Raw genomic sequence first — 18195 nt, 5'->3', positions numbered from 1 at the left:
CAAATGTTAATTGAGGATAGCAAAGAGAGCAACAATTTTCATTTAGCTCACACTATTGATGTCAAGTTTTTTCACTTTACCATACAGCAACGAACTCCGTTAAAATGAAGAAAATATTTTTCTTCTACCATGCAAACAAAGCATTTTTTAGATCAATGAATATATGTTGTATCATAGCAAAAATATTTTGTGCAGTAACAATGAAAATTTCCCTTTTTTCTTATATTTTACTGCACATGACGTAAGTGTATGATCCCTAAAAGGATTGACAGTCGCTTTTGCGCCGTCGTGCTATAGCCAGCCTTTTTCAAAAGTTTTTTTAGCATGCTCAAGCGTGTGAAATATTCGTATACTCAATCGTGCTGCTCACTGCAGCCACAGTGAGCAACACTACAAGTAAGTGGTGAAAATACCTTTGCGAAGAAGGGCAGCACGCAGAGTGCGAGCAACGCACACAGCGCCACTAGTCCGGCGAGGTAGGCACCGCACGCGGGACCCGACGACGTCAGCGGGTAAGCGGCGGCCGATGCCAGCGCCACCAGGGGCCAGGCGGCGAGCGAGACGCAACTGCAGCTGTCGCTGGTGCCGGCGAACTGGCGCTCCAGCTCCGAGTCGCGGAAGGACAGACTCACCGGGTGGGCGTGGTCACGTAGCTCCCTGCACGGTGGTGGCGTCACTTCTCAAATACACGCTCACCTGAGACTACGGTCGAACGTAAGAAAGCGGTCGTCGAAAGGCCGCGTACAAGGCAGGGTTCACTGTCTTCGTTGTACGTGTAGCATGTTGTAGTTTCAGAATGAATCAATTAGCCCTAACCAAAATTTTCTTCACACTCGGGAATCGTCATTGCCTCTGACAAACTTGCAAACATGTCGGGACCTTCCTCGCTAACAAAAGTGGAGGTTAGAGGAGTCGCCCAGAATCACGTACACATGACACTCTTTGACAGCGTTGCTAAAAACCCACAATTTGAAACGAAACTACAGACATGCTTTCTGGTAACATCGCCTAGCTCCTTTATTTCCACTGGTGACGTCACCACCAGCGCCATTACGTAAGCAGCAGTAGTCTTTCAACATGGGCCTCAAGAAATGCTACGGGAGCTTAATTGCGTTGCTGGCTGAGAAGCGGACGTGCAGAATCGTGGCAATTCTGAATATACGAACACTTCGTGTAACAAGAATTAAAGCCGAAAAGGCTGCCAATCTTTGATGAAAAAGTGCAGGTAATACGGGAGTGGTTTGTTTCACCCCGACAAATTATGTACTAAGCCGCCACGAGCTCATTTTTCGGGTGCATCAGATTTTGCTCCTCATTACTTTTATCGATCTCACCGGGCCTTCTCATCATAGCCGCTATAACCATGCTTGTATTCACAAACGCTCATTGACAAGAAACTCCCCTCTAAATATTCCTAGAGGTTGGTTCTCGATATTCTCTAGCCATTCTTGACTCGCACTATTCATTGAGTCGAGCAAGTACTAAGAGTTGTTCTCCAGGGTACCATGATTTGGAAACGCTATGCAACGATTTGGAAACGCTCTCCTCAAGAACAGTGCAGGGGCTCAGGAAGAGGATGCGGCACGCTGTCAGATTCCGGGACACCGGTACACCAAATTGGTCGGCCCTTCCACTCCGCGAAGAAGGTTAACCAACGAAGCCGAAACGCGCGGCCCCGGTTTTTATCACTGGGATAATTCCGATGATAAGTGGTTCTTGAGGGAAAGGGAAAGGTTGGCGCTATCTTCTGCAGCTCTTGAGGGAGCACGGCTCAGCGCTAAATAATTCCGCAAGTTCATTAAAGTATTTCTCAATTATGAGGTTGCACATACGTTCGGCTGCGACAGAGGGAACGACGTCACTGACGGTATGCCCACAGTCAGCCGTTGTCGCTTGCGTTCGATGTCTCGATTTTGATCGGCGGCGTGGTTAGAAGCATTCGCCCGCCTTTGCCGCTTGCGATTCTCCAAAATATTTTGCTTCAAAATGAAATCTCTCTGTTACGTAACACAATGAATGGCCCATGCCCCCGTAAACGCGGCTTCCCCATTAAGACGACAGAAGATAACTGAAATTCTGCGCTGGAATGATGACTGGCAACGCAGCCAGCTGTGGAAGAGGAGGACGACGACGAACACGGGAGCAGTGGCACGAGCGCGTGCCGAGCACGAGCATGAGCGTAACCCGAGGGGCGTCAACGAGCCAGCTGCGGAAGAAGACGACGATGCTCGAGCCAATGCTGGTGATGATAGTTTTCTGTATACAGGCGATTTCGCCTAGGCATATACGATTTCGCCTAGAAATATACATCATCGCTTAAAAAAACGACAAGAAAAGTCGCAGTTTCACCCGAAAGGCGAAGCATCAATTGCGATAGCAACTTAGTAGAGAGCTATACGAAGTAAGGATTAGTGAAGTGAAGTTTATTCTTCTTTTCAGAAAAAAGAGAGGACCGGGACAAAAGGCGGTAAGGCCTGACGAGGCCCCGATACCTGTACAATTGGCAGTAAAAAAACGAAAAAGAAAATGTACATAGAAGGTGCCACAAATATGTCAAAAACAATGCTACAATGCGCACAGTGAAACTTAATTAGGGAAAAAGACAATCATGTCGTAGTTTTAACAGCTGTATAAACTTGGACATGCAGCAGCACCAGCAACAGGCCGAACTGTTGTCGACTCCGTCGCCGTTTTGCCCGCGTTCCACCGAACGCGCGCGGCGTTGGTGACTGTAGCCAGGGCCTCTGGGGGTGGCTCGGAGGTTTTCGACGAGATAAGAACGGAAACTCGTCGATATATATATATATATATATATATATATATATATATATATATATATATATATATATAAGTGGTTCTTGAGGGAAAGGGAAAGGTTGGCGCTATCTTCTGCAGCCCTTGAGGGAGCACGGCTCAGCGCCAGTCGAGCAGCGTCGGAAGTCTTTACCACCTTCTCGCCTCGCAACGTTTTTATATAAATACGCATTTGGTACCGCAGCTAAACGTCGCCTCCTCTCCCTCCCATGCCCCCACGGCATTTCGCGCGACGGAAGACGTCGCGTTTGCTCTATAGATATGGTGATTGTAAAGGAGGAAAGAGACGCTTAATTCTGCAGCCCTTCAGGGAGCACGACGCAGAACGCGCGTTCGTTCTCCGCCGTGTGTTCGCTCCCCGTGAAAGCGCGCGTCCCTCACGCCCTTTCACTCTAGGGAGCCTAATGCAAGCGCTGTACAGCGCTTGCGTGTAGGCTCCCTATTTCACTGCTGCGCCGTGCTCCCTGATGGGCTGCATAATTAAGCGTCTCTTCCTTATGTATAATAAACACCAGTAGTAGTAGTAGTCCCTATTTCACTCGCACATACAGTGTCCGGCGCTCGGCGACGATTTCATCGCCGTTGACGTCATACGGAAGCTCACGGCGACGGCGACGCCGATGGCAGAAATCCTCTTTGACTGTCCATATAATTGCTATCGCAATAAAAATCCGCCTTTATTCCACCCTGGGAAAATGGATGTGTACAGCGAAGCTGGTGTGGACGTTAGACAAGTACGACTACTCCAACTGACGTTAGACGATGTTACACGAGCATCACCACCTCAAACGACGTACAGTACGTCACGCGCGCACGTGCAGTGCAGCATACATCCTCGTTCTTCTGGCCGTCCGCCAAGTGCAAGTGCCTTATTGAACTAAATTATTGTTTAAACGTAAATTGCAGTACGACTTACACACAAGCTGCAGACATGATAGCTTCGGATTATAATACGAATATACGAGAAAACATAATTCAGTTACAGGGAAACTGAAAGACAAAACTCTTTTCCTGCTGCTGTTTAAGGTCCATCCTCATTCATCCTGCTTTTTTTAGCTCCGCTTTTCCCAAGTGCGTTATTGAACTAATTGAATTTCTGAAAGTAAAATGTGTCAGTAAATTTGTAAAGCACGACTTGCGCACAACCTACAGACATGATAGCATCGGACTGCACTTCGAATATACGAGAAAAACATAATTCGGTTACGCGGAAACTCAAACACAAACCCTTTTTCGAGCTGCCGGTTTTTGGGTGAGCACGCCACGAAAAATCCTGACCAGCTAGAGGCTAACAGCCTGGCTGTAAAATGCAGTGTTGCTCGTAGACTAGGCATAGAAAGCGGTAGCAATGTTTAGCGTTGCGCTGAAGGCGTCTCAAAACGCTGGCGTGATGACAAACACCGCCAGCGGCGTTAATTTCACGGAGGCGTCGTATCTCGATGCCGCACGAGATGAAGCTGTTTAAGCCGGTGGTTAGTCCGGGGAGTGTGCGCAGGAAAAGCTCGCCGAGAGATGACGTCAGTCCGCGTCGCCTAACAACGCCAGGCCTCGCAACAGCTGTGTATATTCGCGGACAACTTTCTGTGGCAATGAAGGGAAAGCTAGGGAGGCAAAGCGCGCACAGGTGAGAGCGTTTCTGAAAAGAGTCCCGCGTGTTAATACACGTTGCTTTAGGCTGGTCAAGAGAAAACATAAAGAGCTTATTAGCTACAGCTAAATATGACATAACACACCAGTGAGTATAAAAAGTTACTTATTTTGCGGCGTTTCCCTTCCGCGTCTGAGCAAACGCGAAACCGTCGCACAAGAAAGCTGCGTCGATTCAGCGTCTGTTCCGAGCAACCAAAAGCACTGTGAAACACTGCCGGACTACTTAGCGTGGTAACAAATGTGCAGCATCCACGCGCCCGTAGCTTTCCCTTCATTGTCACAGAAAGTTGTCCGCGAGTATAGGTGGAGCTAAGCCGGGACGTCATCATGCGCGGCGTCGCTTCGCCCCAGCTTTGCCGAGCCATGACGTCATCAACCGAGCCTCTGCGTAGCCGTGCCGATCCTTGCCACAGCTAAAGTGTTCTAGAAAGGGGAAAGTGTTCTAGAAAGGGGTAGTGGGCTCACTCTCCTGGAGAGGGCGTACGTTGCCGCGTCACCAGAAATGTCAACGAGCTATCCGTTTCCCCGACGGCCCGCGTGGCGGCGCTGCCGTCAGCATCAATGGAAGCCCTCGCCGTGCTGCTGCCGTTTCGTCGTCACTGCAGGCTTTCGGCTGAGCGTTGTTTCATCGATACGTTTCATTTCTCAGTTCTCATGGTTGTAAATAATTTCGCAGATTTGTCGTAAAACTTGTTCACGGGCTGCTTCTCCTGTGAACAACTTCACGCAGACAGCATTTTAGATGTGCTGACAGGTGTGAAAGCCAGGCTTTGGCAAGAGGTTGGTTGCTCAATCCATGCCTCGACTCTCTCTCAAAAAATAATACACTTCTATGTTATTACACGACTTCATTTTTACGTTAAGGGGCTAAATGTAGACAAAGCAGGCAAACGTCAAAAGCCAAAGCACTTGAAGATAAGCCGCTGCTCTTAAATTTTTTTTTCTGGCCAGCAAAGCATCTCTTTTTAAAATTTAATGTTGTTCCTGTGTTTGCATTGTATAAGTATATGTTAAAATTTAGCTATATATCCTTTCTGAACTGTAAACATTCTGTTGCTAGTTGACTGGCCCGAATACAAGAAAATAACAGTATTTTGGAAACAAAAAAAAAAAAACAAAATGGCATTTTCCCACTACCTGTGCATACTAAAGCAAGAAATTGTTAACTATACGTGCCCTCTCTGCTTAATGTGCTCATCAACGATGACTTTAAGCCTTTACGTAGCACAATTAAACACTGCAATTAAGATGACCTGCCAGAGCATCAGTGTATCTGAATAAAAATGCATGTGTTATCTGAATGTCAATGTGTGCCTAACATGAAAACCCAATGTATGGGCCGCTTATCGGTCACTTTTGTTAGCATTTCTACTTATTCAGTGTCTTTATTTATTGTATGAATAATGTGTTCAGCATTCATATGTGTTTTTGTAAACCCATTTTTGAATTTGTGCTTAGCCAATGTGCTACTGATATTGTTTGTGCCTTTTATTTTTTATTGTTTGTGAATATTTTTGGAACGTCTATTAGGTGAAAGTCTTCTAGAAGGTTTAATTAAGCTGTTTTAGGAAAGATACCACACACCACACGTGCTGTTGACTGTAAAAGGGAAGACCCTCTTCAAACTGTTTCAGCTTTTTGCCGTCTCCTCTTTTGATTGAAGGTGATTGATTAATGAGCATGCCTTTTGTGGAATTAAGAGCGTTGCAGTGCTTCACCAAATAAAATTTTCAATATTTTTCATGAACACTTGGTGTCTTCCCCTTTCCACATCGTCACAGCACATTCCTTCTCCCAAATAAAAGTGAGTGCACGCAAATAGTTCTGTAGAAAGGAATGCAAATTAACATTTAGGATATATTAGTGTCAGCAGAATTGCTAACTGCATTTTGCGCGCAGCAGATAACGGTGTTTTGCGCGCAATTTCCGCCATAAATGTAATTCACAGCATGTAAGGTGTCAAGTTTACTGTGGTAAAATCGGATTGCATATGAGGCGCCTAGTCTCACTATAATATCGTCGTTCTCAAATTTCTTGGGCAAACTTTTGACACCATAGGACAGCCTTTCCTGCAATTAATGTACCCCTATTCATATTTTTCTCTCTGCAAGGTGTGCTGTCCGAGTCTGAAATTTGCAGTATTTAGGACAACATAACAGTCGAGAGGACGTAGGATACTGAAGTTTGTCATATTACAGTTTTATGTAATACGAGCATGACCTCGCATAAGCTGCTATTGGATATAAATGCTAGCACATCCATGGAGAAATATGAGCCGTTATCATGCCACCCTATTGCTTATTATTAAATCAGTGGACATGAAGATATCCAATCTGTTTGCTCTAAAGGTAGTACAACCGCGAGATCTGTATTTTATTCGAAGTGACAGCTCACTACCGCAACACAAAACTGGCGGTTTACAGCATGCTTTGCACTCTGCTCCCACTGATCACGGACGCCAGAACAATGGCCAAAGCAAGAATTCGCTCATGCAAAAAGAGAAAGAAAATGCCGATGAATTGCTCATCAGTTTGTGCTTGAAGCGGTGGGGAATTAACGTTTGCGCGGAGGGCAACAGCGCGGTCGCTTACATTGAAGGTGATGGTGGCGCCATCTCACGAGTGAGACACAAACTGCGTCAGTGCGCGACCCTCTGTCAGCCCACTACCACAGCTGCACAGGCGGAGCTAAGCCGTGACGTCACTGCGCTGATCCTGATAATGGCTTCGCGTAGCCGCGCCGCGGCGGCGACAGAATGCCCCGCGTCTCCGCGCGGAGCACATCGCCGTGAAGAGGGGGCGACCAAAGAAGTGTGTTACTCCCGAAGGCAAGGAAGCGTGGCGCGAAAACCGTCGTGCAGCTACTCGAGAGCGGATAAGAAGACTTCGGGCAACCCCGAGTATCGCGCCGGTGAAGCGTCGGCGAAACGTCGGCGATTTGCAGAAGATACGGAGTTACGAGCTCGCGTTACCAAGCAAAAGCGTGTGCAGCGAGAAGCGTGATCTAATGGTGATCCCATCTTGAATACGGCCTAAAATAAATTTTGTCCGTGTCCCGGAGAAAAAGCATAACCTCGCGAAAACTTACCCGATCGAGATGAAGCTAGGTTGGACAGCTTCGCTGTTTGCACATTCTTCGCACCACTAGTGTGAAGCTGCCCCCATTTATTTCAGCGCCCAGAGAAGGTAGATTTAGCTGCGGCCGCGCTAGAAGTTAGAACACAACCGTGATTTGGCTTGGTGTTTACTGTCCGTTCCGCTCATGCACAGAGCTGCTCAGCGGGAGCGCCAATGTGCGTGCGCACGATGTTAACGCCAGAAGTGGAAGCCACAACACTGCCTTGGCAGAGCCGATTGAGCAGAGCGTAACGGGGAGTCACGTCGTTTTTGAAGCCAAACGCACTGCGCGTTTCTGGAGACCTCTCAATGGGGCATCCCATTGGGTGAACAAGAGCCCTCAAAGTGCTCTCTCAAGAGTAACTGCGTTCCAATGGGCGAACAGGCGCAGGAACACAGTGATCCAATGACAGAACAGGGCTAGTTTAGCGACGCGCAGAACAGTGAAGAGCTGCTCTTCGAGCTGCTCCCGCGCTGCGAAGGAAGTAACGTGACGCAAACGCGGCATATCCTTATATTTTGGTTGTATTTACGTCGTTTTGCTTCAGTGTGCAGCAATGGCGGCTGAGAAGCGAAGTTTGCGTGATAATCAGCGCGGGAAGGTAAGCAATCTGGTCACGTGAGGCACATTGGTTGCCGCACCTGCTCTCGCAGCGCATGGGACGTTTCAGTGGGGGAGCAAGCAGTCGCAATCTCGCTGCGCTACTGCTCTGCTCCTCTCTGCTCTTAGCCTCCGCTCCTGTCTTTCCAATGGAATGCGCCATTAATCTCCCCGCGTGGCCCGCGCATGCACGCCGATACAGCACGACGGCGGCGGTGCTGGCACAAAAGTGCCTCGAGCATCCATATATTTGCCATAACAATAAACACCGAGGACACCTAAGCACTTATGAGTTGTGAATGCAATGTCCAACTGAACGCCGTTGAGCACGCCTTCGATTTATGAGAGAGAGAGAATTAACTTTATTAAAGGTCCTAAAGGGGCCTGGGCGCCCCTTACGGGGGCCGGACCGGTGGCACCGCCCAAGTGGGGACTGGGAGTCGGAGCTCGCTAGCGACCTGTTGGGCCTTCTGGACGGCCTGGTGTAGAAGGGCCCTGTCGGGGCTCCTGAGGAGGTTGATCCAGTCGTCCTCGGTGGCCGGAGACCCGATACAAGCGTTTAGCGCGGGACACTGCCACAGCATGTGATCGAAGTCGCACTTTGGATTTTGGCATTTAGGGCATTCTGGCCTTATATCTGGGAGGTATTTGCTGCATATATGCGGGTTGGGGTAACTGTGCGTTTGCAGCAATCTAAGCTTTATGAGATCCTCGCGGGCAAGCGAGCGCGTTGAGACGCTTGACCATTGGGTTGGCGCGTTTTGATTTGGCCTTACCGAGGCGCAGATAGAACGCAGGCAAGAGCTTGCGCGGACAAGGAACGCGCGGATAAAACTGGCTTCCAGGAGCGAGGGTCACGTGGCGTCGCGGTGATGCCCTCTTCCCTCACGCAACACACGGTGTGCTATCGGGTCAGCATTTCCATTTCGCCCGCTCTGCCCCGTCTAAGTCTGCTCGCGACATGGCGTCGTAGCCAATGGAAATTTAGGTGCCATTTTTCGCTTGTCCAGATGACAGACGCCGGCTTTTTTCCCTCAATGAGGCATTTGATGTATTCGCATCAAATTAAAAATCCCGGAGGGGCACGCCGTGAGGTGCGGGGCAGTAGGGGAAGCCAGGGCCCGAGTCCTTGCTGTCTCCCGGTGGATTACTTGGACAAGTTTCTTGATGGCTCTGCAGTGGCGTATCTATACCTAGCCATCTTGTTCAAAGCGAACAGGTTTTTTTGGCTGTTTTCCTCTTGTCGTGGTGGGTCGTCGGTGGTTGGACATTCACCCCCTCTCTGCAAAGGCCACACACTCTCTTGAGCAACCGAATTGCGGGGGGCGTTCGCGTCGGACGCGAAGTGTTGTACCTTATGGAGACTCACCTGATTTCCATCTGTGCTACCGCTACAAGTGTGTGGGTTAACGGCTCTGTTCTCTACGGAATCACTCAATGAAACAACAAACACCAACTAAAAAACTTGGGAGACAAACTTCGCCTTTAAGAGTACAACGTGATAGCATTTAAGAGTACACCGCTTCCCGGCAACTGCAGCTTATGCAACCGCCATCTTTACCGGGAAACGCTTGCGGGGAATGATGCTATGCACGAAGGCGAGTTTTTTGATTCCCTTTTTTTTTCGATCTCCCGCACGGCCGGTGCCGCCGCTCTCGCGGATGCACGGAGGCGAGTGCCATCTGGTGGTGCTGCAAGGAACTGAGCGCTGCTCTGTGATTGGTAGAAACGCAGCGCGCCGCACTATGATTGGTAGAAAACTATCGCTTACGGTCAACTCACGAACAGCGCCAACGATACCGGATTTTATGCGCCACGGGGCCTTAAAGCTATCGCTTTGATATCTTGACTGCAAAAAATACACGCCTTCGAGTGCATCAGGTTTTCAATAATGCGAATAGCTTTCTGGAAGCGTTGGGTTATTCGCTTTCATTGACAGTCATCGTCCATGTTTTCTGCGCAAATGTTTTTCTGTGTTATTCGTTGGAGCTCTGTACACCCGAATAGTGTTACAAATAAAGTCGTGTTGTATTTGTGGTCGAATATCAAACTCATTCTTTTAATTTTTCTACATATAGTCACATCACCGTATCGTGTTGCGCCCTTGCTATTAGTGCTCCTCGAATCCTAAAGCTTGTTATCTTGTGTACTAGATGCAACTGCAGTGGGTACAAACAGGATTTACTGTCATGCAGCACGTACAAGCGTCGATAAAGTTCGAGAATCAGATATTCACTGAAAAGAAAATTAGAAAACGATAAGCATACGGTAATTATATATAGATCTGGTGGTGCGGATTTCCCTCGCTTTCATTTAGGTTTGTTTCATTTCCGAGGGAATAAAAAGATGCCGTTTATTCGTCTCGAGTCGCACTGGTGGCGAGTTATTTACTGTTGTCCGCAGTTGACGTGTTATGCTCTTTCGGTTTATAATAATGGTTGTGTCGATTATTGCAATATGTTGCGCGCTACGAGCACTTTTGACTTGACGTGCCACGGATATCCGACAAAGTACGTGCATTGTTTGGAGCAAGGCGACCAAGCACAGTCATTCGACGCTTCGTCCGAGCTCAAGGAAAGTATTAGTTTTGGATTCACGTTGACTGCCCGTTATGCTCAGACCAGTGTACACTTCCCGCATGCACCCTCGATGTCATGATAACCTGCCGTGGTTGCTTAGTGGCTATAGTGTTGGGCTCCTATGCAAAAAGTCGCGGGATCAAATACCGGCCACTCCGGCCGCATTTCGATGGGGGTGTAATGCGAAAAGACACGTGTACGTAGATTCAGGTCCTCATTAAAAAACCCCAGGTGATCTAAATTATTCCGGAGTTATCCAGTACAGCGTGCCTCATAACCAGATCGGGGTTTTGGCACGTAAAACCTCATAATTGTTTTTTATGCCATGATGGCACGACGGCGACGACCGCAGCGCCGACAACATGAACGCGCTCCGGGGGTTTGTATAATTGCTATAGCAATAAAAAGGCGTAACGACGCTCCAGTTTTGTTGTAGGGTGCAGATATGAAAGCAAAACAGCAACGCGCTGTGCAAGAGCGGCAGAAAAGTTGACGAAACACGTCGAACCTGCAGGTTTTCGAGGCCACATGGAATCGGCGCTGCTTCCCGATTATTGGGCAAAGCGCGAACGCAGAATCCAGAGCGGGGTTTGACGACCCGGCACTTCTTTGCGTTCATGCTGCGGGAAATAAGTTGCGTGTTCCTGAATAACTCGAAGGGAGCGATCACGTGGCACTCACTTTTCGGTGTCTCTCTCGAGCAGCTCCTTGTGCAAGCGACGCCGGTACTCCTTTTCGTCACTTGATGATGCCTCGGCGCCTGCGCCGCCCTGCATGTATGAAATGGGAAGCGTTGTCAGGACAATTGTTAACACAAAAGTGTTTTATGCCGGGTTCCGCGATGAACTTTCGTTACGGATGTAACGTTCGCCGCCAACGAGTAAAATATGTTTTGTTGACAGCATAGAGTCTCGTACAATAACTACTAGTGTCTATGGGAGCTGCAAGCGCGTTAATTCAGCCAACATGGTAATTATGGGAAGTGTAGATGGATTCGCCTAAACTTGGTCCTTCTGGCTTCAAACGGCTTCGTGACTTACTAAACTCGTAATTTCAACAAGGTATACCATGCAATAAATTATTAAACATTGTTAAAAGTGTCCGACGGCGTCTTTGAACGCCCTTATCAATTTCTCGTGGGCAAGCAGGCGCGTTGAGACGCCTGGCGCTTTTCGATTTGGCTATCTCGACAGGGTGAACCGCTGCAATTAGTAGCGATTGAGTGCGTTCGCAGAGTATACTGCACTTATAAAAGTACATTTGCTCTGGAATTTAGAACAGTGAAGGCAGATAACGCGTATAATAAACAAAGCCACAGGAGCGTCTGAATCCACTAGCACGAAGACCAGACAAATCAATCTACATCATTCCCCTGATGGCTGAACGATCGCAGCGCCAGAATTCCCTCTAGTAATTATTGTAGGAAACTATGTGGTGATGATGATATTTAATGGCATCCCCTTTGAAATGGTCACCTAGCCTGCTTGATTTATTCAGGTATGCTATACATGTTTTTTTATCTAGCATTTTTTAATTCTGGGGTTTTACGTGCTAAAACCACCATCTGATTATGAAACACGCCGTAGTGGGGGACTCCGGATTAATTTCAACCACGTAGGGTTCTTTACCGTGCACCTAAATCCTAAATCCTAAGTCCACGGGTATTGTCTGCAGTTCGCCCCCACCGATATGCGGCCGCCGGGGCCGGGATTCGATCCCACGACCTCGTGCCCAACACCATAGCCACTAAGCAACCACAGCGGGTGATAGCATTTTTGTTTTGTATACATTTCGTTAATCTTTTTTTCCCTCAATATCTATCTTACCTTGTACCGCTACCTATGACTGTAAGCGATCAAATCAGATTGTGCCAATCTCGTCCCTGCTTTTTTTTTTCCACCAGTACTCTAAACGTCTCTTGCTTATCTCGACTGCTGACCGGTTGACGCTTCCATCCACTTTAAACCCAAGCGCTTCTGGAGGTAGTACGTTACTTACGGGTCTCATTGGGTGAATCCCTTTGCATTCCTTTAAGGATGTTCTGAATGGTCTCCGGATCTTTGCTGCAGCATACACATGCCTCATGACGGAGGCATGTATATACTGAGGGAGGTATGTGTAAAAAAAAAATGGAGCTGGGCAGGCCATGTAATGCGTAGGATGGATAACCGGTGGACCATTAGAGTTACAGAATGGATTCCAAGAGAAGTGAAGCGTAGTCGCGGACGGCAGAAAACTAGGTGGGGTGATGAAGTTAGGAAATTTGCAGGCGCAAGTTGGAATCATCTAGCGCAAGACAGGGGTAATTGGAGATCACAGGGAGTGCCTTCGTCCTGCAGTTGGGCATGAATATAGGCTGATGATGATGATGATGATGATGACACATGCCCCGTCTGGTTCCGAATATTTGCTCCGGAAGGTTGGGCCTTGGGCAACCGGCTCGAGCCTCAAATAGCAAGGCACTGCCCTTTGTGTTATCGTACAGCTTTTCCTTCTAATTTCTTTCTTCTAATTCTTGTAAATCTCCATTGTCCTTTTTGTTTCCATTCTTTGCATCCAATTCACTGTCTCTATTTCTCTCACTTCCTTTCTAATGACTCCTTGTTTTCTATTTACAGTTTCAATCATGCTGTACTTGGCAACCAACTTTCTTGACCTCTTCCTTCATTCTGTGTCCACGCTTTTTAGGTACAGATAATTGTGAACTTTGGCCACCCATTTATCTTCGTCCATGATCCTGACTCTTTCCTTAAAACTAATTTTGTTGTGCACTTCTCTGACTTCACAAGAGGCCCAACCCATGTCAACAGTTTCTGCCTCAGTGCCTCATTTGTGCTTTTACCATGGGCTCCCAAAGCCAACCGGCCTACTGATGTTTGGTTAACTTCCAACTCCGGTAGGATATCTGATTTTAAGCATAGAATGACATTCGCGAACGTTAGCGCTGGCACCATTACTCATTTCCAGATTCCACGCACCACCTGATACTTATTGTGGCCCCCATAGTGCTCTGTGTTTCCTTATTCCTGCTTTTCGCTTCTCTTTTATTTTCAGATTATCTTGGTAGGTGCTTGAGCAGGTCTTTCCTTCGTTTATGTGTACGCCGAGGTACTTACAGTGCTTCACTCTGGGTATGACATGATGTTGGATTGACACCACGTATTTACTCGTCTCTTCATTAAAGACCATAATACCTTATTTCTATGTGCTAAACTTAAGACCTAGATTTGTCGCTGCGTTGCCATAGATGTTCACAAGTGTCTGTAAATCTCTTGTATTGTCCGCTAGTATCATTATGTCGTCCGCCTGGTCGACAGGGATGGCGCCACCATCTACGAGCGGTGAAGCGAAGTACTGCATCGTGACACTAACGAGCCCCGACAAGGTGCGCTTCCGTAGTCACAGCACAGCGGAGGCTCGAACGCGGTATAGCCTGGTGTTGGCACTTTCCGCACATTGTCTTTCGCGTCGGATTAGCCTGTGGAGCATTGTCACCTACGGAGTGCATCTTCAACATGCATCAGCAGTGCTTACACGCCGCCTACTGCTTCGCTTGCGATGGCCCCAACTAAGAAAACTGCTGCGTTAAGTGGCACAGAAAGGCAACGGCGTCGACGGGCGAATTTCGCTTTGGTCTTGTGAGAGACACGCAAGCGGGAAGCAGAACGTCTTTGCGCGTTCGCGGCGCACGCTGCGAACTCTGCCACTCGCATTCCTGAAGCTGAGCGTGTCTCAACTCAACTGGCTGCCCAAGACACTATGGAGCCGGACCAAAATGCTCGTACCGTCGCCGAAGCGACTCGGAAGCTGCACGCCGCTCGCCAAGAGACTCCGCGAACCAAGCAAGCCTGCGACACGGTCGCCGGCCCGCAAGTCGTGCGCCTTTCGCTAGCGGACCGTGAGTTTACGAAGCAAACATGCAACAGCTTCTGTGAAGACACGTTTCGCTTTCGTGTTTTACGGATTCTTATGACAGAGAGATCAACCATAATTTTTTTATCATCCGAGGACTCATAAACAACCTTGGTCACAAATAAACCAGTACCATATCAGCCAAAAGAGTGAACATGATTCTTTGATTGGTTTTGATCTGATCAAAAATTTAGTAGGCGTCAAGTGGTCATCGTTAGTAAATATTAGCTCCATGTACAGACAATACGAGAGGAACCTTTCACCGTGTTCTCATCTAACACCCTTTGATCTCAATCCGCTTTTTAAACGACGCACCAATGAGACTCTGAAACTTCAGCACTCTCTCTAGAACTCATCCAGACGAACCTTGCCGAACAACTACTTAACACGTGCTGATGTCATCCACCAGGAAGTTCCGTCACGAACTACACATATCTGCCCCCATTCTCGGAGTGACTAATATAGGTACACCTTTTTGCTTAGGACAATAGAACTATATGAGATAAAATATCTGGCAACATTCTCTATGATCCGGAATAATCTCATCTACTTGTACCTTCAACTACAGTGCTTTTTACCTGTTTAATTGCTATGACAGTGTTTCCTCGTACTATGTACCTTCTCCCGCTATAGCTTTGCTAGTATGTAAAAATAAAGGTTAGCAAATAAAATATATAAACAAATAACTGAATGTACAACGCAGTAAATAAATGAATCAAATATACCGTTGACTTGGGCACGCAATGGTCTCGGGCTTTCAGGCTTCATGATTAAGTTTATCAACATTTGTAATGTTACACTGCCCCTGCTCACGTATGATAACTTTATAGTTATCATACGTGAGCAGGGGCAGTGTAACATTACAAACGTTGATAAACGTTGATGAATAATCATAGATGTTTTTTTTTTCTTTGAACATGCGGTAGCCGGAAGCATCTTGCTTTAACCTCGTGGTATTATTAAGACTACCTTCCTGGTCTCATCCATTAATTGTTCCCTCTACATTCTCCTGTCACAGGAACACACCTTAGAGAGAAATTACCTGGCAACATCCTCTATGATCAGAATAATCCCATCTACTTGTACCGTAGGGATGGTCGATTAAATATTTTAATCGATTAACGATTAATCGTTCGTCGGTTTAGCCTATAATAGATTAATCGCTTTCGATGCGGGGCTTTTCGTCGATTAATCGATTAATCGACTTTTTTTCGGGTGCTTTAAGAATGCTGAAACACAGTTATCTACTCACGTAAGTACCCATTATAACGTTTGAAAGGTGGAACCAGGATAAGAAATACAAGGGTATAACCTTTGATGAAGAATAATGTTTTTTAACTTCTTAAAGGCCAACTATAATTGCCACTAGGGACTAGTGAAGGAATAAACAATGTACAGGGTGTTCATATGTAAGTTTTACGGAATTTTTCAAAATTGCCTGTGGCAGGTAGCATAATTCTTATCGTTGAGCTGGGTTATTCGAAGAGGCGGACATTAGTAGCACGAAAAATCGAAATACATATTTGACTAATTAACAAACATTGAGTAATGAACTTCTTAGTTAATTACTTTACGACATATATTACAATTTATGAATTGTAGCCGATGAGTTTGGAAGACCCACTTGAAAGGAATTTACAGGATGACACCAGTTTCGAGATATTTCTCAAAGTGTGGGACGAAATACATGGGCGTTCCAGTTACTTTTGTTCTTCAATGCATTTTGGTAGAAATGTAAGTGGAACAACAGCGTTTTTTTACGGCGAGTTTGATAGTGCATATCTTCAAACTGGTGTCATTCTGGAAATTCAGTAAGTTCTTGATGAGGGCTAGTTGGTTCATAATTTGGAACTGAGATTTGAACAGCGCGAAGAAAACAAGGACACGAAGAAAGAAATATCCCAAACAAGCGCTTGTTTGTGGTATTTGTTTCTTCGTGTCCTTGTTTTCTTCGCGCTGTTCAAACCTCAGTTCCAAAATCTGGAAATTCATTCCAAGTGAATACGCCTGACAAGTGGATACGCCTGTTTTCTAATGTACCATGCAGCAGGTGTTCCTCAAGGCTCAGTCCTCGGTCCACGTCTCTTTTACAGCGAAAGCTGCATATGGCTAGGCGAAACGAAAAACCGTTCGTCCCATGTTTCGATAAACGTCTCCATTGGCTGCACCGTCAGTTACGTCGTTCTCTACGTCGCACCCAAGCGCGCGCGCCATTGGTAGCTAGCGCCGTTAGTGACATTGTTAGCGAACGCGTTCCCGCCATTGCCAAGTTGACGCTGCTGTGCCTGAAACGCCTCCTCCTCGGCTCGCCGTTGTCGCATGCGTTCGATATCTCGAGTTAGCTCGGCGTAGCGGATAGCAGCATCCGCCCGCCATTGGCGCTTGCGTTCCACTTCGTGATTTCAACGTGGACGTTTTGTCGCAGCCGAAGCCAAAGTGCCGCCCGAGAAACTCCCGCCGAAAGCGGGCGTTGCCCCGGCGAACGCAATCCCGCCATTTCCACGTTGACGCTGCTCTTCCCGCAACGCCGCTTCCTCGGCTCGCCGTTGTCGCATGCGTTCGATATCTCGAGTTAGCTCGGTGTCGTGGTTATTAGCAGCATCCGCCCGCCATTGGCGCTTGCGTTCCACTAGAAACACAAACATGTAGCCAATATTTGAGAAACGCTTCAATACAGCGTCGGGATTAACCAATGCTAAACACCGGGGCCGCACGTTTCAGCTTCGCTGATTAACCATCTGTACGGAGTGCTTGGGCGCTGTTTTTTTTAATCTATATTAACGATCTTCCGAACTGCGTTCTTTGTTCTTCCATAAAGCTATTCGCAGATGACTGTGTTGTCTACCGTAAAATTCCTAATCCTTCCGATTCCCAAGAACTGCAGGACGACCTTAACCGCGTAACTGAGTGGTGTTCTAATTGGTGCATGCAACTAAATTCAAATAAATGCAAGGCCATGCGAATATCTAGTAACACTGTCATGCACACGTACTTTATTAATGGTGCACCTGTGACGTCAGTTACTTCTTACAAGTATCTCGGCCTTCACATATCAAATAACCTTTCTTAGCATTCGCATATTGACTATGTTGCTAATAACGCTAACCGTATGGTTGATTACTCGCGCCGTAATTTTAGCTCTGCCCCTTCGTCCCTGAAGCTAACTCTTTACAAAACTTTAGTTCGCTCCAAATTGGAGTATGCTTGAGCCATTTGGGATCCCACTCAGTCTTCATTAGTTTCTACTCTAGAAAGTATTCAAAACCGCGGTGCACGCTTTGTCTTATCTAATTATTCTCGCTATGCAAGTATTTTATCAATGAAACGAACTCTTAACTTACCAGATCTTTCGTCACGCCGCAAATGTTCCCGTCCGTTCCCTTTTTCACAAAGTTTTATTGCGATAGCAATTATATGGACACTTCAACCGGATTTCTGCCGTCGCCGTCGTCGTAGCCGTTGCCGTCGCCGTGAGGTTCCCTATAGATAAAATATTCGCCGCGTGCCGTATGCCCGAGCGGAA

At 47.1% G+C, this 18195-nt stretch overlaps 1 protein-coding gene across 1 annotated transcript in view; it reads right to left on the bottom strand.

Annotated features, from left to right (window-relative positions):
- Positions 1-413: 413 nt before the first annotated feature.
- The window catches only part of LOC119435820 (adenylate cyclase type 3-like), a gene marked incomplete at its 3' end in the record, with an annotated part of 34854 nt that continues 17072 nt past the window's right edge, over positions 414-18195 (bottom strand). The window contains exons 3-4 of the mRNA XM_037702529.2: positions 11442-11530; positions 414-657 (exon numbers count right to left, since the gene is read on the bottom strand). Coding sequence (XP_037558457.2) covers positions 414-657; positions 11442-11530 — 333 coding nt within the window. The remainder of the gene's footprint in view (positions 658-11441; positions 11531-18195) is intronic.

This window comes from Dermacentor silvarum, unplaced genomic scaffold (genome assembly GCF_013339745.2).
Source record: "Dermacentor silvarum isolate Dsil-2018 unplaced genomic scaffold, BIME_Dsil_1.4 Seq931, whole genome shotgun sequence".
Taxonomy (NCBI): Eukaryota; Metazoa; Arthropoda; class Arachnida; order Ixodida; family Ixodidae; genus Dermacentor; species Dermacentor silvarum.
Note: the sequence above shows the minus strand (reverse complement) of the source record. Positions and strands in the feature narration are given on the sequence as shown.